Here is a 19425-nt window from a genome sequence, read left to right as displayed (position 1 = left end):
ACTCCTTCCCCTCATGATCACTTCATCCAGGTAATTTCTACAAATATTTGAGTTTTCAACTCCAGCCGTAGAAAATTGGGCCGGTAACATTAACCTCAAAGCTGTGGTAGACCTCAAGGAAAACCTTCCAGATCAACATGTTTACTGTTTGGGAATTCAATTGCACCTTTCACCTTTAAGAGTGTGTCAGGGAAGAAATGACACCTTCAGGCAACACTTAGTGTAAATACAGGTTTATTAGGGATGAAAATGTTCCATGATAAACAGAAGAGGGGGGTGGGGGAACAAATTCACAGTACATTTCATCATTTCATCTTCCTAACGTGGCGCATTGATTCTTCAAAATCCCATTGTTGCTCTGCACAAATATAATGGCGCTTTACAAAAATACTCTCCTTAAGAAGAAGAAAAAAGGACACAAAGGGGCATTTAGTCAAAATTAGTAAAAATTTCCTTCTCCCTTAATTTGTCAACACCTCAAAAATGGCGACAACTTACAAATATTAGGCAAACATCTCGCTCTTGTAGTCATAAAGACTGTGTTTGTGTGTGTAAATCGACAACAATAACCCGCTTTCTCAAGCACTAATGACATCTGCAGCTCTACACTTGCAAAAAATAAGATTAAACTGAGGTCTGATGGTTAAAAATGAACACAAAACAGAAGGCTATTGGTCCTGGTTTTTGGATAACATGAGAGGCGACTGGTTGATGGAAGTTCTGTGGATGGGAAATGACCGGTGTGGTCCTGCGGGAGGTACGGTAAGAGACGGTTGGTCAGATGAAGGTCCGGTGGAAAGGTGTTGGTCGTTTTATGGAGAGGTAGGATAGTTGTCATGGTCAACAAAGTGTCAGGTCCCAGGATGAAACTATAACTTCTCACAGTACATTTATAAATTACAAAGTGAAGAAGACTGCTGACCCGTCACCTCACGAACTATTGATCCTCGAACTATGTACCAATATACATCCTAGTTCAACTACTGTATCAGAACTGTCAAAGAAATATACAAATGGAAGAAATCTTACCTAAAAACTAGAATTCAATGGACCAAGTTCTTGTACTTTTAGTTTGGTAAAGTCAGTAGAATACAGTGGAAGCTATTGTCATTTGTCAGTGATCTTTCTTCAACTACACCAGTCAGATTATCTAGATTTGTGCCATCGTTTCTAACCAGATTGAGTTTGAGAAAGGAGGGGTTGGCACATGTTTATGGCAAATGTTAGGTTTTAACAAAATTAAGGGGAAATAAAATGGCAATTTCAGTTCAGAAATGCTGACTTAGGACTAACTAGCAATCCATATATACTGAAATGTAGCAACAATTTCCATTTAAAAAACTGCATTGTTGTTTCAACTCTTTACACAACAGTCATTCTGCCATCTGGCTCTACTTTACAAACAGTGATCCTTCATTTCCCCATGGAGCAATAATGAAGACACACATTGGAGTGGATGAGCCACATTCACTTAAAAAAAAACCCTTCTTCACCATTAAGGCCAAAAGCTAGCATCTCATGTACTGTAATATCGGAACCACACAGGGTGAAAGAACACACCTGGTTCAAAAACATCATAAAATCCATTCAGCCGTGTTTGTAAGAGTGGGACAGCCTTTACTGGCATTCAGGACAGCTGTGGTCTCACAAGGAAAGGTCAGTACCAGTCGCTTTATTGCATTATGGGCTCGAAAAAAGACGCATGAATGGATTTTTAACTGTTTCTGGATCCAAGTGTGCTCTTGAGGCATTGGTGGAGGTCACAAGACAAGTGAAAAGAAAAAAAAGCAAATAGCACGACGACATACAGACATTTTCTAAGTTTAGGATAACTATTAGCCCGAATACAAAAATCTCTCAATACAGTAGAAAACTGGAACTGAAAGAACTTTACAAAAATGTTGCACTATTCTGCTTTTTTTCCCTTTAACTTACACAGAAAGAAATGAGCATCTATCCAAGGGAACACCGTATTACCTAAGAGAATTAAACTCTGGAGAAAAAAGGGGGAGGAAACTCTTTACAGTGTGGAAAAGATGTTAGTGCTCAAGTCTCTTATCTCTTCCTCTGGTGAGATTTCAGTTCATCTACTATTTTCTTTGAGCTATCGACTATTTCCTAAAACATCTTAACAGTGAAATTTAACATACCTAACACTTTAAAGCATCTACACTTCTGATTGTTGTTGTACATTAACATACGGGTCTAAAATGAAGATGACACTCGGTCAGCTGCTCCCCAGATTAAACAGAGCACATGCAGATGGTCGACGCACCCTTCCTTTAATATCTACAAATAAAAGAAGCGTCAAAGAGTCATTTAAGTGCATTAACTCAGAGGAACTAATAAATCTACAGTGTGTGCATTATTTGGCTCTTACTGCAAAAGCCTGTTTGTTTTTTTGCAACTAACTTCCTTTTATTTATAGATAACAGAAAGGGTTTGCCAAAAACCTTTTATCCAAGTTATCATCTTTGCTCAGTTGGCTGAGCTGCAATTGGACAAAGATGATCTCAACGCTGTTTGGAAAAACTTCTCCTGGTCGTCTTCTCTCCATGTGTGCTCTCAGTGGAGGTGTCTCTCTCTAAAACACACTACTGGCTCGTGGCCTCGCGGACCTTTGCTTGCAGGGCATCACAAGTCTTCTTAGCGTCGCCTAGCAACATCGCAGTGTTGGGCTTGTAGAAGATGGGGTTGTCCACGGCTGCGTATCCCACGCCCAGGGAACGTTTCATCACGACCACCTAGACGGGACAAAGACAGACACACACAGACACACAGACACACACACAGACACACACACACAGACACACACAGACACACACAGACACACACACACACACACACACACACACACACACACACACACACACACACACACACACACACACACACACACACACACTCTGATTAGCATCTAATTCAGGGGTGTCAAACATGAGGCCCACGGGCCAAAACCTGCCCTCCAGAGGGTCCAATGGGGCCCACAGGATGACTTTGTAAACTGCAAAAATTAAAGAGAACTGCAAACTGTAAATTTGTAAAATTATGAATTTAAAATAATTTCTTGTAAGCTGTTTTGATCATAAATTAAAATACTAGATTGCCAAATTTTTGTCTCTTGTTTTGCTTCGTATCATTCATCGCAGTTTTGTCATTTTGTTTCTCGTTTTTGTCTTTTTGTCCCATTCCTGTAATATTTTGTCTTGTTTTTTTTGTCTTTTTCTGTCTGACTTTTATCATTTGTCTCATGTTTTCGTTGTTTTGTTTCTGGCTTTGATTGTTTTGTGCTTCCTTTTTGTCTCCTTTGTGTTTTTTGTCTTATTTTTGTCTTTTGCTTTATTCATTGTTTTGTGTATCCTTTTTTGTGGTTTTGTGTTTTTTGTCTTTTTTTGTCATTTTGTTTCTCGCTTTTGCCGTTTGTGTAATTTTTTGTCTTGTTTTTTGTCATTTGTCAATTTTTTTTTGCTTTGCAACTTTTTTGTCTAATTTTTTTGCCTCTTTTTTGTTTCACATCGTTCGTCGCAGTTTTGTCATTTTGTTTCTCATTTTTGTCATTTTGTGTCTCATTTCTGTAACATTTTGTCTTGCTTTTGTTGTTTATCTTTTTTTTGTCTGATTTTTGTCATTGTGATCATAAAGTAAAATACTAGATTGTTCAGTTCCAGACACCTGTGACTAAATGTTTTGTCTTTGTAGAAACACTGTGATCTGGAAGTTGTAAAGTGTAAATGATAAACTGAGACATAATATTGTTGAAGTTGAATTGATCTTTCTTAAGAAATTTCAGGTTGTTCATGATGTTTTGTAAAAAGATAATTCCTTAAATGTGTACTTTTTTGCACTAAAACAAAGGATAAATTTGGAGTTGTGGTTATTTATCGGTTATTATGCTGTGATATTATTGGGTCGGCCCACTGGAGAACAAATTGGGCTGAATGTAGCGACTGAACTAGAATGAATTTGACACCCCTGATCTAATTGGACAATAAGAAGAAGGAGAAGCCTGAAAAACAGTGAAGAAGAGCTCTGGAGAAATGCAAATTGTCAAAGCTCTTCCAAGTTTTGTAAATCAAACTGAAATTTTCCTTCCTCCTTGCCAGTCCCTCTTCACCAAACAATGTCTGTTGAACTTGGATGTAGAACTAAAGTGAAGTGATTGATAATTTTTTTCCATACAGCTGAGATGTTTGAAATTGTGCTATTTTTTTTTTTAGGTGAATTTCCTCTTGGCTTGTGTTTGAACATATTTTACAACCTTGTTTTCATTGAAGTAAATTTAATTCCAAAAACGACAAGTCATAACCTTTCGTTTTGGCCAGTGAATTCAGTAAAGATGTATATTGAGTTGAAACCAAGCAAAATTCTACAAGTAGTGCACGATGTATGTAACAGTTGGGCACTTATAAATCACAGTATACGTGTGTGTGTGTGTGTGTGTGTGTGTGTGTGTGTGTGTGTGTGTGTGTGTGTGTGTGTGTGTGTGTGTGTGTGTGTGTGTGTGTGTGTGTGTGTGTGTGTGTGTGAGGTTAAGTAGAACGTTCTCTTTGATTTCTCCTGGGGAAAGTGTGTGGAAACTAGAGGGAGCGCTGTATAAACCCCACATCTCTGAGCAGTGCCAGTGGGATGCTCTGAATGTTGTCATTCCACACCGACACAGTCACCACTAATGGGATCAGGATGGGACCGCACCTGGAACTGGAACAGTGTGTGAGTGTGTGTGTGTTAATGTGGGATGGCATCTCTTCAGGGTTGTGTGTATCATCAGATGGAGGCCCTCTCAGCGGGTGTGGACAGTCCAGTTGTTGTAAAATCTTCCATTCCTCTTCATCTCGTTGGGCTTTGGGACAAACCTTATTATCAGACATGCACACGCCAGATGTCTCACCTGCTTCGACTTCCAGACCTCCAGCACTGGCATGCCGGCGATGATGGAGTTGGGGTCTTCTTGGGCGGCCGAGTTCACTGTGTCGTTGGCGCCGATCACCAGGACCAGGTCAGTGTCTGGATTGGACACATAGAGAAAAATGTATGAACTACATCTCTATTTATTTCGTTTTTTTAGGGATTTGACTCCTTTTTTTTCTGCAATTCAACATTTTTGCCAAACTACTTTTTTACCAACTCATAGAGGAAAAGGGGGAGAGTGTGAACTGTTGTTTGAGACAATAAAAACATTTTTAAAATGGCATAAATATGCCATTTTTTTCCATAACTTAAGCTGAAGTAGTTTTCTGTTTTTGCACACACAATGTTTACATTTGAAAGCCTTGTTGCATCTGAGAATGCATCCAATGAAGCATCACAATAAAATTTTTCATGTGTTAATTCCACAGCAGGAGATATGTGATGTTACCTAAAATTAGTTAAATAGCCCACATATATCGGTATCGGTTGATATCAGAATCGGAAATTGAGAGTTGGACAATATCGGCATATCGGCAAAAAAAGCCAATATTGAAAATCCAGTGTAAATTTGATTCATCCAACCACGTGCATCCTGTTTTATGATGATATATCTCACAAGTTCTACCTCATTTAGTCAGAGATGACATAGGAGATGATACTAGAAGATTATAGGTTTATAATAAGATGAAAAATACCAAAAGAAATCTATCATGATGGGACAGATTCGGGAATTTCTTTTTACTTTATTTCTACAACAAGTAAAAAATAGAAAAGTAGACATTATGGAGCAATATTTATGTCATCCCTATCCGAAAAGTTTGTTGACATTTGCTAGGAAGCTCATCATAAACTATCTTTTAACTTGAATCCTTTGGTGTTTTGGGAAATATGTTTATTTGCTTTCATGCCAAGACACAGAAGAGAAGACTGCTAGCAGGCTTCTTTCTGAGTGCTAAATGTGAAGCTAGCCAGTGACCATAAAGGGTGGGATTAGGGGGGAAATGTTAGCTAGGCTCTGTTTAAGCAAAATGTCAAACTGTTGCTTTTACTGTCTTTGTTGCTAACTCTCTAATGGAAGCAGCAAAATAAAACAATGAGTCACAAGAAGACCAATTCATGTTTTCTGCAGAAAGTGACTTTTTTTACACGCTCTTTCAGCTAAATACAGACTGGACAGCAGCGTCTTGTATAAATGATTATTCTGAGGTTTGCCAAATGCTATGGAACAGTCTGCTGCTGGGCTGGAGTTTGTTGTCTTCCCGTCTCGATCGCTGTATACAGACATATCACAGGATTTCTGAAGAATGTGGAGCTTCTCATTGTGTTTGGGCGCCACTGATGGAAAGCAAGTACAAATCAAAGCACCTGTGTAGTCTGGCAGCGACTACTTCAAGTGAAATGCCTTCGTTTTCCTGCTGCGTTTGCAGCCGGCACATTTGCAGTATGTGCAGTCCTTGTGGTCATAAATTTTGGCCTGCATGTGGATGTCCACATTGAGCCTCGCAGACTTGAGCAGATAACAAAATTTATGTCACGCAGACTCTCGCGTACACAGAAAACATGAATCAGCCTTCATTCTGGACGAATGCACGGTAGGTTCAGGATATAAAAAATGGAAAAGACCGTCTCTTACCAGGGAAGTCGTCATTGATCTCATCCATTTCCAGGACGATATCGTATGGGACACCAGCTTCAGCCAGCAGCACGTTGAGCTGACCAGGCATGCGGCCGGCCACCGGATGGATACCAAACCTGTGGGAACCAAGGGCTGATTATTCAGTCCCTCCAGGAATTTGCGGTGTTGTGATCACAATTGGCACAAATTCAACCAAACTCCATGAATTCTGCAATTTTGTGAATGAAGGTAAGTTAGATTCATTAATTGACGTGACAAGCTGTGTGTGTGTGTGTGTGTGTGTGTGTGTGTGTGTGTGTGTGTGTGTGTGTGTGTGTGTGTGTGTGTGTGTGTGTGTGTGTGTGTGTGTGTGTGATTACATGTGTGCCAGGATGTGAAATTAACTTTTGAAGCCACTGACAGATATGTCCAAATATGATTCATTCAGTATTAAATTAGCATTTAGTGCCTTAAATCTACCAACCACTTCATGTTAAACCAGTATCTGGCTGCTGCTAATTTCCCACCATAGTGTACCAGCTTGTGGAAATGGGTTGGAGCGTTTTAAAGAATTAGTTTTGGAGTAAATATTGTCAATTAAAATGTTGAAAGGTGTTCTAAAAGCTGAAAAAAATCCAACTTTTTAGCAATTGTCACTGTCTCCCACAATTTCATCAAAATAAATACGCTTAAAACATCGCGACTTACATCGCAATTTTTTTAAGAAAAGATGCCGCGAATTCAAGCGTTTTAGGCCGAAACAATCTCGAAAAACACCCGCGAAATCCTGGAGGGACTGTTTTAAATAAATACTTGAACACAGAACTTCAGTTAAACACCTGTTCACTGGCAACCAATAAAGTGAATTCAATCAGAAAGACATGAAGGAGACAGGAGATGTCAGAGAGGAAAAAATTACATTTTGTCTGATTACACAAACACACCAATTCCACTTCTCCACCTTGTATTACGTATGTGTATGTGCGTGTGTGTGTGTGTTTGTGTGTGTGTGTGTGTGTGTGTGTGTGTGCCTGGGTACACACAGCTCTCAGGTTCAATTAGCCATGTCATGTAATCAGAGTAGGAAATTAACACCAGTCACTGAATCCTGGTGGCTGTATCTCTCTCTCTCTCTCCTAGATGCTATTCCATGTAAATCCACCACTTGGAGATTTATTTTCTGTTTGATCGGTAAGTTGAGGCAGATACAAAATGCTGGTGCATCATCTGTTGCCAACTGAAAAAGTCAGTTTCTGCCCTTCGTATAATTCCATACAGTCCATATGTATAGTAAGATGGGAGGAAAACACAGTGGCTTTGGTCTTAAAGAAGAGAACTGAGTGTGTTGTGTCTCCAAGCTCTATACAGTTAAATTGATAAGTCAGAGAAAGAGGAATAAAATCAAAACAACTGGAAAAAGTGACAGAAAATGACACATTCTGGTATGAAGAGCAAGAGGACAAGCGACAAATCAAGAGATTGAATACAGAACAGTGGAAAAGAGAAAATAAGAGAGAAAGAGCCAGAGATCACGGTGAAGGAGGTTTTTTTTCATTTTTCTCTGACCACCCACTTTCCTTTAATCAAGTACAAATGCTGTAAGCAGCAGCAGCTGCAAAAGCCAGGATCAAACGACAGAGGCAGGACAATTACACAAGCTTCCGCTGTACCTTGTCCTTCCCCTCCTCTCTTTTGCATTTCCTTTTTCCCTCTTTTCATTTCTCATTTTCTCCTTTACACGCTCTCTTTTCTTATCTGTCCCATCACACGTTATCGTGAGCCAGACTCAAGCCTTAACTTCTGTTTCATGGAACAGCTTACATCTTGTCTCATATAAATGTCCTGCGTATCACTCCCTCCTTTAACTACATCTGTCTATATTAATCTGTACCGTCTTTATCTACCTACAGCTAGTTACTGCAGTGTATTTTAATAAATAATTTACCCCATGTTAGCTTTGTTGCTTTACCTGACTTTCTTGCCAGCTTCTTTAAGCATCTTCACCAACTCAGCGATGGGGTACTGGGCCTTCGCAGCACAGAGTCCATAACCTTAAATTGAAAAACACACAAAAATAATGGAGAAGACAGTTAAGAATGGTCATATATTTATTAAAGTTTTGCTTAGATATACCTGTGTTACACAAACTTCTCACGCCTGAGGCAAAAACTATTGCTTCATCATCTTGTGCTAACGTTACTCAGACATGCACTGACCGGACTATGAACGAACACAGGCAACTTTCAGACGCATGTGACCTTTATTGTAGCTTAAAACTAGATGCTCTTGAAGTTTGAGTGCCGTAGAGACAGAAGATGAATCGTATCCAATGAAGAAATGAAGTGTAGCAGCAGCAAAGCAGTGGACAGAGATGTTCTGACTCCAAATGTTTAACCATCAGATATCCCTGTTGTTTGTCTCACTTGTTAGTCTTTACAAACTGAAAATTACAAAAAAGTGGTGGTTTTGATGTAGCCCCAAAAAGTTTAAGCTAATGCAAAATGAAAGCCACTACCACTAAAATGCTGGGACTTAAAAAAAAACTATTTTCTCATAACTAGTTTGTTAATTGGGGTCTGATTTGGAAAAAGATGGTGCATGTGTGTGTCTGAGTAGGTATACCACTGAAGCTAATGTTATATTTTCTGTATTTGCAAGGATCTAAGTGACAATTTTCGTCATCAGAGGATAAATTCATTGTGACAATTATGTAATAGATAGAACGATAGAACGATGGATAAACTTTGTCCCAAATGGTGACACAAATTCTCCTTTGACAAGGCTCCAACAATAAAAATAAAACACATAAAAACACATTTAAAACATAAGCTCACAGAGCACAGACGTCTAAAAGAAATGTTAAAGAAAAAACAGCCGGTAACAAAATATATGTAGTGTTCAGTGTCTCATTTCATTTTGTTCAGGATGGTTATTGCAGTGGGAAAAAAGGATTTTTATAGATGTTTTTGCAGGTCAGTGGGACTTTGTAACGTCTGCCTGATGGAAGTAAGTGGAAGGAGTGATGGAGGGATGAGAGAGTCATCTGTGATCAAAGAGTGGTTAAACAGTTCAGAGACATGAGTTTGTGGTGAAACAGTGATTTTGCTGGCCTGATTAACAATACGGGAGAGTTCTGTTTTGCGTTTAGTGGAGATGGAGTCGTACCAGGATGAAATGTTGAATGTGAGGATGGATTCAATGAGTGAGGTGTAAACCAGGGTTAAAATGCCTCCACTGACATTAGAAGTCTTCAGTTTCCTGCAGAAATGCTACGTATATATTGCAGGCATCCTCCGAGCCAACCAGAAAGTATCATAATAAGAACAACTATGCATTTGTGGTGTCTGCAGCTGTCCGTGTGGCCGTCTGGAATGAGGTATAACCAGGCACTTAAATGTCAAACACATGACCCAGTCAATCTAAATGAATTTCTATATAAGTGATCTGAAGTGGAGAAATAGCCAATATGTGTTTTTTTGCTTGATGTTAGCCCTTTACTGAGGTTTCAACAGTGTTTTACTCAAAAGAAATAAAGGTGAGCAACCTAGACTGTCATCTAGTTCTCAAAAAGAAGACCAAAAACTCTGCACAAAGATTTATTTACTAAAAAAATATACATGACTTGGCCTGCCTTCATGTCTGTGAATAGATGACATTTAAAAGTGTTAAAATATTTATAAATATGAGTGAGAAAGTGACCCTGTATTCCATATACAGTATGTGTTTCTTTCTCCAAGCCGTGGATTTCTTTCATGTTTAATAATCTGGTGTATGGCACTTGATTTTTATCACACCATCTCTCACACACACAAACACATGTCAAACGGTCCAGTGGTGTTTACTAGCCTTGTCACAACAACCAGTCAGAAACCGTCTTGTTACAACACACCAATAAAAATGACAAGGTTTCAAATTCAGCTTAAGAAAAAGGAAAAAAAAATAAAAAACTTGACTAGAAACACAGTTGACTGTCTGCCATCAAGCTAAGCTATTTAATGGTTTTCACTTTTTTCTCTCTCTCCATCACAATTCCTTTATTCCCTGTGCTTCCAATATTCTTTGTGGATTTTTTTTCTCCTGTAAGAAAAACAACGGGACCCAGACCATGCAGAGATGGGCCAGACAAAGCCAGGAAAACACTTATGTTTATCAGATGAGGTCTTAACCGTTTCCACAGATGTCAATCAGGCAAAGCGACTGTGACGGCTCCAATTAGGGAGAAGGGTCAAAATGGAAACAAGGGCGCTGAGTGAAAGCCGGCGACGAGCACCGACACCAGTCTGACACCGAGCGTGAGAGCAGAGAGAAGAATGAGGTATTTGGCTGGTAAGTGTTACGTAACCGGTCTAAACAGTGAAATATTACGTGCATGCTCTGGCTGATGTCATGTTTCGGTATTTAAATTTTGTGCCGGTGGTTGTACAATTCCATATGAACTTTTCCAGTTGCAAATATCACCAAACAAAAGCTACATCAACACTGCTCAAGAGTAAGTGTGATTTTGACTTTTAAATCCAACTTTCGAGGCTGTGTGACACCCGGACTGAGCATCAAAGTCTGGATAGCTGACCAATATCTTTTAAATTACACGGCTTATAAAATTACTCTGACAGGTTCTATTACAATTTCATTCAACTTATTCCAATCCTTGTATTTCAACAGATTTATGATGTTCCGTAATCTTTCAAAGAAATGTCTGGTATTTTATTATCCGTCTTGTCCTGGTGTGGGTTTGTTTATGGACTGTTTTTGAGAAAAGGCTAAAAAAAAAAACATAATTTTTCATTTCCGCTCTTCCATTTCTCCTACTCCTTTCAATTCCATTTTTTTTTTTGTCTTGGTTTTGGTTTTAGCTGCCCGACGTGTTCCTCTTTGTCTTCCTGTATTCTCAGAAAAGAGAAAGAGGGGAAAAAAGATTTAACCTACATTCGATGGCTCTCCTTGGCTCGCTTCTTTTTCACTCGACCACGTGACCACCTTAATTTTGCAATTCTTGCAAATTGCAGCGGTTTCCTCTGAAGATTTAGTTTTTGTATATAGGCACTCAGCGCTGTGACTGGAATCACCAATTTGCAGGCTAGATGTCTTTTGTCTGTGTTTACATGTACCCACGTGAGTAAAACAACTCTTTGGAATGGTGACTGGTTCACAACAGTCTGATGAGAGGACTGAAATGTCACTGGGCCACACAATGACGAATTTAGGGCAAGGACAATCGTAATGGTCCTGGTGGGAGGTTGACACACATTTCTAGCCAAATATTGAAAACATGTGAAACGTAGAAAACCATGTAGCTCGAACAGAGTCTGGACCTCACGCTTTAACCCTGACAAAAGAACTACAAGCTCATTTGGAATGTAGTATTTGAGTTGTCAACAAAAAGCCAGCATACCCTCATTCCATCTAATTTCCCCTTGACCTTGCATATATATATGCTGCACTGTAGAATGTCTGCTTACGAGGGACTGACGACCACACAGAAACCTAAGAGTGTGTGCATGTGTGTGTGTGTGTGTGTGTGTAGATGCTCCACCATGACTTGTCAATTAGCCTAGCAAAATGGTGATGTAACATGGGTCAAGAAAAGGTTAAATAAACAGAACACACACTTTGCTAATGCTGGAAAAAAAAGTGACTGGCACAGTCAGAGTACCATGTTTTTCCACTGACGTACAAGACCTCTGTATGTGTGTGTGTGTGTGTGTGTGTGTGTGTGTGTGTTTTTGTGTGCATCTCACCTGGAACGATGATCACGTTCTGGGACTCTTTAATCATCTCGACTGTCTGATCCACGTTGACCTCTGTGTGTGTCCCGACGATCTCCATGGGTTTTCCTGTACCTGTGGAAGATGTGCCGTAGCCTCCCAGGATCACGTTGGCCAGGGAGCGATTCATGGCCTGAGAGGGAAGAGAGGATATTCAGTACTAATCTTCAACAACTGCACCTTTATTTTTTTACCTTATGGATTGTACGCAGCAAAATATGGCAATCACAAGGAACTTTAAAGGGAAATTTCACACATTCGCAATATGGGATTGAGTTCAGATCATGGACTGCAGTATGTTACTGTAATGGTAAAGTTAGAGTCCCTCCTGGTGGACAGGAGAGGAACCACCACATTAACACAGAGACTCATCTTCCTAAGGAAGCTGAGGAAATTTGGATTACCCCCCAAAAGTCCTCAGCAACTTCTACAGATGCACAGCGGAGTGTGTCCTGACCACTTCTGTCACTATATGGTATGAGAACTACAGCTGTATGGACAGGAGGGTTCTCCAGCGTGTCAGAAAGACAGAACAGTTCGTCTGTGGAGCAGCCTTCCCCTCATTACAGGACATCTACTTCACCCGGGTCATAAAAAGAGCACACAACATCAGCAAGGACCACACCCACCCACAGCACACACTGTTCACACTCCTGCCATCTGTCTGGCAGACACCACAATGTTTCAGTTGTATGATAAAGTTCTTGAATCTTAAACAGTGTTTGCAGTATTTCCCTTTGTATTTTCAAACAGTGGTGTTGGGATTCGAAGTACCAGCATTTTAATGTTTGTTGTTGTTAAACCCAGACTGTGCTCCACTCACCACACACATAATATAGGACAGAATGGCTCCAGAGGACCCGATGAGAGCTCCGACGATGGTCAGCAGGTTGTTGTTGAGCAGGAAGCCCTCAGCACACAGAGCCCAGCCTGAGTAACTGTTCAGTACGGTGATAACCACTGGCATGTCAGCGCCTCCAATAGCTGCTGTCAGAGTCACACCCTTAAGAAGAACAACGAGAAAACATGAGATTTTATCCATTGCTGTAATCACATTAGTTGTTTGATATTGTCAGTATATGGAAGAGCAATCAACAAAGGTGAAGTTATGAATTATAATCAAAAAGAAAAAACACCTCTTTGGTTTTAGATACATTTTTCACAATCAGATTCACTTGTTCTTCGTCCCTGAATCATCTGTGCAGCTTTTGTTCAACACGGGCCAACTGTAGTTACCAAAGCAGCAGCAAGATCCAGAAGGGTGTGCTTAATTTTTTGAATTGTTGAACTGAAGCGAACACACACGCATGTTCAGTACATGATGCATTATACTGTACTTTAACGACTGATTAGAGGTCAGACTTATGAAAGAGAGTGAACCGATATCCATCTAAATTTTCTGGGAATGCATTCATAGTCTTTTCTGGGACTTGGTCCAGTTGCTGATTTTCCGAGCAGCACATGTAAATACACAAAGTGAGCAGAAATGCTGAAATTGCAACACGTCACTGTGTTTAAATTTTATCTATTTTTTTTAACTTTTAGCAGTAATCAAAAAAGTGTGTTTTCTCTGCCTCTGTCGGCTCTGCTCAAGTTCACTTGATTATAAACTATTTTCAGAAGCTGCAAAAACTCAACATCAGTAAAGAAAACTGCCAAGGCCTATCAAAACTTCATTACGTCCCAAGACTAATTAAATCCCACAAAAATGACCACTTCCGTTTTTAATCTCCTTCTAATCATGAAGTGAAAACGAGCCACCACGATAATGGCTTCTTTTTGCAATGTTGGAAAAAAAATGTAAAACTTTCTTCTTCTTTTTTTTTTTTTTTTTTTTTTAACGTTTCCGACTGATAAAAATACTTTGTCCAGACCATAAGATCATATGCAATGAATAATCTGTCTGTGGAGGTCAACAGTAGCTGGAGTTGCTGTTTAAAGTGTAATATTTCACCACATATTCAGTATTTAGAACTGCTATGGAGAAAATATCTACACTAAACAGTGTTTGTCTTTGTCAGACAAAGTCAGATTTTCAAAAAGTGTCAGCATGATTCAAAGACAGGATGTAACTTCTGGTGCTAGGGGTCCCTCAATCAAAACGAAACCAAAAGATGTAGTTGGATGAGATTGCAAAGTAACATCAGATCATCATGGAATCTGTTGTGACAGAAATCAGGTAACCTAATAAAGTGCTATACACATTATATTTAGGGACATAAATTCACATTACGTAATTTCTTTTCAATGAAAAAGCTGAAAGTAACATGAACTAATGTAAAGTTAAATCTCAACTTAGTATTCTATGAGGTGGTTAATACAGCTACTGTAACTAATGTTAGGAGGTGAATTCAGTCGTGGGATGGCCCAGAGCTGCTCTCTGTGGTCAAAACAATTCTACTAAAACAGTAGCGATCCATCACGTGTGAGCAATACCAACACAACTGTGGCTCCAACTTTTCAGCTTCTTCTATCTGTACTTTCTGTCGTGTCATCTGTGTTTACTGCATATCCCCTCTTACGTTATGTAAAGTGACCAAAATTAATATTACACTGAATAAAACTACTGATTTATCTGAGTTTAAACAATGTTGGAAACATTTGGGATAATATATAGCCCTGGTTTGACCGGTTAAGTTAAGAGGCAGACAGGAAAGTAGGACAGAAGAAAGGGGGGAAGACCTGCAGCAAAGGGCTGTGAGCTTGAATCAAACCCAGGCCACTATGTCGAGGAATCTAGCCCCTGTTTATGGGTCACCCACTCAACCAGTTGAGCTATCTGGGCATTCAGCCATTTTTAAACACCTTAATATAGGAGTGGGGGAAATTTCCTATACTTAGATGCATTGCGATTCGGACGCGGATGAATCTGAATCAATTCATAAACGTCCAAATTTCGATTATTTAAATCTGATAATTAAAGTAATACAGAAGGTTCTAAATAATGCGGAACTAAGAAGCGTGGTATGCGTCATCCTGTGTGTCGTGCTAAAATAAAATACTTTGTCAACACAAAAAGACTGCTACTAGTGGCGCCACCGACCAGAGAACAATCGAGGAAGCAATTAGAAAGCTGCCACCCTCATCGGAAAAGGTGAAACGAATTACAAAAAGAAATGTGTGTTGTGAAAAAGTGCATCAGTATACATAAATTAAAGATGCATCAATAATCATTTTATAATCGAATCATAGCCCCTGAATCGTCATTGAATCGTGAGGTGCCCAAAGATTTTAACCCCTACTTTAATGTATGAATGTTACATATTATACCTTTAACAATAGTGGAGACCAAGGTAATAAGTTGAAAACAAGCAGCGACCTGGCAGCTTCACAAAGCATGGTCTTTTTGCCACTATGACTTCCAGCTCTCTGCTTCACTCTGAATTTCTGGGCAGCTACTGTTTCCTCTGCAAAAAGTCTCCTACTTGACATTTATTAGTAAATCCCTTCTGTTGTCTATTTTCTCACTACATTTTAGTCTGTCTCGAGCATAATTTTTTCTGACTTTTATGCCTTCTCTCCTTCCTGGCATTTATTGAAGTTTTTAACAACATTCTTACATGTTCAGACTGTCAGCACGAAAGAACATTTCAAGATTTTCCCTCCGAAAAGGGTCCCGCTGAGGGCAACTAAAGACCTCAAAAACACAGACCCACAACATACCATGACAGCGGAGAGAGCAGACACTGATCCGAGACAGGTGAGGCCTGTGGTGTAACTTGGATCCAGCATGTAGGGGATCATTCCACCAACACTACCTGCCATAAGACTGGCATTCAGAGCGTGACGACCAGGGAGCATCAGAGGAGCGCTGTTCAGCACACCTGAAGCGGGCAAAAGGAAAGGGTGGAGGAAAGACAAGGTAAAATATGTCATATGAAATAGGGGGAATAAAACCTAAATTACACCTGTAAACAAAAAATACTGAGCTGTGAATTTAAAGACATTCAAATTCCAAGCGTGGCATTTATCATTTAGCTTTCTCCTTCAGCTGCCACCACTTGAGACCTGTCTTTAACTGAATGTCATGTTCATGCATAATTTGTCCTTATGAAACACTTGCCGTCAACATGGAAATTACAGCGTGGCTGCCAGGACTGGTGCCAGCACATGAACCTGATGAACTGTTATTTTCTCTCCTTTACACAGCGGGCAGCAGTGACCTTCTTAGGTTGATAAATACAGTACAGCCAAGCTAACACATCATCTGTAAGCAGCAAACTCCATCAGTCCTGTTTAGAAAGGGACTTTATTCACATCCATAAAGACAATCAGGTCCTTTTATTAGCTCGATATTAAAGTGCATCAGGATTCCCAGCTCACTTAACTTGTGATATTTAACCCATAACTAGGGAGTAATAACTTGTAAAATACTGAAGGGTAATTGCTAAAAACATAATAAAAGATGCATCACAATTTTAACAAAGAGAAGAAACTGGGAATTGGAAAATTTTAGGACTCAATACCACTCTCCTGGCAGCTACAGAACTACAGGCAGGATGTGATTCATTTAGCTTAGCATAAAGACTAAACACAGGAGGAAACGGCAAGAATAGATCACTTTGAAGTGCAAAGTTTCTTCATCTAACATCTGTAAAGTTCCCCAGTTAACACTTCTGTTTAATCTTCTGCAAAAACAAAACTGTGAAGCTAGCAGTTTCCCCAGGTTTTCAGTCTTTATGCTAAGCTAAGCTAACGAACCTGCAGGTCTCAAGGCCTCTACACTCTGTGCGATTTTAACAGTCTCATAAGTTGACAGCTTGCTACACTGTACGACATGAATCTAATAGTCTTTGGGCACGATGTGAAGTTCACTCTGCACAGATTGCACAATGAAAATGCAGCTGAATCGCAGCCTACGATGTACGTGAGTCGATGTGAATGCACAAGATTAAAACGTCATAAGCATGTGCCGTCCATCCATGAAAAATAAACAGCCAGAGCATAGACGGAGCTCCTTCAATCACAGGGAAACTAGCGAAACATGAACAGAGCCCTCGCCCTTGTGGCATTATACGTTTGGAGAGGAATCCCAAAAAAAGGAGGAGGAGAATATGGATGCAGTCGTGGCTCAGCAAGAGAGGCAAGGGGAGCTTGAAGTGAGTACTTGTTAGCATCTACTAGCATTTTACGTTAGCATTTACTGTTATGGTCTGTCATTTTCCAATAAAACACACTTCTTCTTTGTTTAAATCCCACATACTTGTTTTGATGTGTTTTGTCATTGTCGCCACAAATCATCTATTTGGGTTTAGCACCAGTGTTGCGCTGATCAGTACGTCATTTCATCCAGCTTTTCTATTGGTTAGTTAGTTGACGTAGGTCACAGCAGCAGTCACACTGTGAGATGATCACCCCAAATTTCTGACAGTCAGAATTTTCTCGCCGCTTGTCTTTGGTCTCACAGTGCGACGTAGGACCACCGTTTTACAGCCAAGACCAAAGATATTACCACAATTCTCTCACCATTGTTATCTTTCGTCTGGGAAGGCCGAAAATCGCACAGTGTGAGTGGCTTTAACAGAGATGTGAGCTGATTCTTAAGGAAGGAAGGAAGAGAGAAAGAAGACTAGGACAAAGCTAATTTTTTTGTAAATTAACTACGCAAAAACTAACTAAACAAAATTCAAAACTAATACCTCATCCAAGGTTTTTCCAGTGTGTATTATGTCCCTATAAGGAATCAAATAGCAGCATACAATGGGCTGTATTTTCCAGGGTCATTAACAGTGTGTGAAATGTGCTTTATAGGTGCATAGCAAAATTAATAAGAGTTCTGTCTGTACACAAGCATAGTAGAGGTGTGAGTGTTTACTTTTCAGGGAATATCAGGTAAGTGCAGCTGTGCTTTTCTCACCTTGCAGTTTGCCGTACGCCACCAAAGAGCCACTGAAAGTGATTCCACCGATGTAGGTGCCGAGGTATGCGACTATCTTGGTGAGGTTGGCTGCGGGGTCTGTGGCAAAGTGGGGGTACTCGATCATATATTCAGCCACACAGGTGAGCACGGCGGCCAACCCCACCAAGCTGTGGAAAGCAGCCACTAGCTGAGGCAAGTCAGTGATCTGGATCTTCTTAGCAATGGCCAGACCTTGAGAGAAGAGAGAGAGAAAGAAGATAGCAAATAAATGTAGCAGCCCCGAAAGACCTGCACACAAATAACATGCAAATCACAAGCATGTGCACACACACTCAGATGACTGCTGGGAAGTGGGCCCATCTGAAGAGCCAGGTGTTGCTGATGAGGCCTGCTCAGGGAAATTCCACATTTGTGAGTTGGTCTACACTTTGTGTGCGTGTGTGTCCTGAAGGAAGTCTTTGCTGAAAGGAGCATTATTGTTTGCGTGGATAGTTTAGTCTGGTTTCAGCCTTGTTACCGGAACAATTACCATTTAAATGATCGTGCTATCCTGAAAGAGAGAAAGAAAGTGAGTAATACCTGCCGCTGACCGTCCTGACAGACCTCCTGCGTCTGGCGGGGAGTTAGTCATGTTGTGTTTGATGTAAACATCACAGACTATACTCTCAGCACACCTGCTGCTTAATCTGGCCAGATTTGGAATACGTGCATTCACGCACAAACAATGCAAACCCATATCCACTATTTTAGGAAGTCAAGAGACATTCCATCTGCCGCCACGTAATTCTGCAGATATTCCTGCAAGACTTGTTCTCTAGATACTCACCAGCAGTGCCACCCACAGCCATGGCAGCACTCATCTGTGCCAGGAGCTCTGGATTTGGTTTGAGAGCGCCCAAAGTGGCAGCGATCCCCCCTGCGACTCCCATCATACCCAAAGCGTTACCCAGACGGGCTGTGGTCTGGTTGGAGAGGCCGGCCAGGGCACCGACACAGCACAGACCTGAGCCCAAGTACATCATCTGGTGAGAGGGAGAGAATGGAAAAAAAGGGGATTGCAGATGAGGATTGAGGGATCACAAGATGAAAAAAAAAATGAAATGATTTTACTTGGAAGGTCCTGTACAACATCTGGGCAAACAAAGAATACATTTGGAGGTCTGGAGGACTTTTATATCGTCAAAGGTTGTTTTGCACCAATTCTGAGGGACAAAGAAAATGATTGCAGGAGGAAACTGCGAAGGCAGTCTTCAACTAAACATGTGGACATGGCATAA

The 19425-nt window shown here is 40.3% G+C and overlaps 1 protein-coding gene across 1 annotated transcript in view; it reads right to left on the bottom strand.

Annotated features, from left to right (window-relative positions):
* Nucleotides 1-217: 217 nt before the first annotated feature.
* nnt (nicotinamide nucleotide transhydrogenase) overlaps nucleotides 218-19425 on the bottom strand; it is a 41276-nt gene continuing 22068 nt past the window's right edge. The window contains exons 14-22 of the mRNA XM_023267998.3: nucleotides 18975-19170; nucleotides 18146-18379; nucleotides 15952-16112; nucleotides 13112-13291; nucleotides 12262-12421; nucleotides 8493-8574; nucleotides 6542-6660; nucleotides 4889-5004; nucleotides 218-2744 (exon numbers count right to left, since the gene is read on the bottom strand). Coding sequence (XP_023123766.2) covers nucleotides 2595-2744; nucleotides 4889-5004; nucleotides 6542-6660; nucleotides 8493-8574; nucleotides 12262-12421; nucleotides 13112-13291; nucleotides 15952-16112; nucleotides 18146-18379; nucleotides 18975-19170 — 1398 coding nt within the window. The 3' untranslated portion in view covers nucleotides 218-2594. The remainder of the gene's footprint in view (nucleotides 2745-4888; nucleotides 5005-6541; nucleotides 6661-8492; nucleotides 8575-12261; nucleotides 12422-13111; nucleotides 13292-15951; nucleotides 16113-18145; nucleotides 18380-18974; nucleotides 19171-19425) is intronic.

The sequence above is a fragment of the Amphiprion ocellaris genome, chromosome 17, assembly GCF_022539595.1.
Source record: "Amphiprion ocellaris isolate individual 3 ecotype Okinawa chromosome 17, ASM2253959v1, whole genome shotgun sequence".
NCBI classification, from domain to species: domain Eukaryota; kingdom Metazoa; phylum Chordata; class Actinopteri; family Pomacentridae; genus Amphiprion; species Amphiprion ocellaris.
Note: the sequence above shows the minus strand (reverse complement) of the source record. Positions and strands in the feature narration are given on the sequence as shown.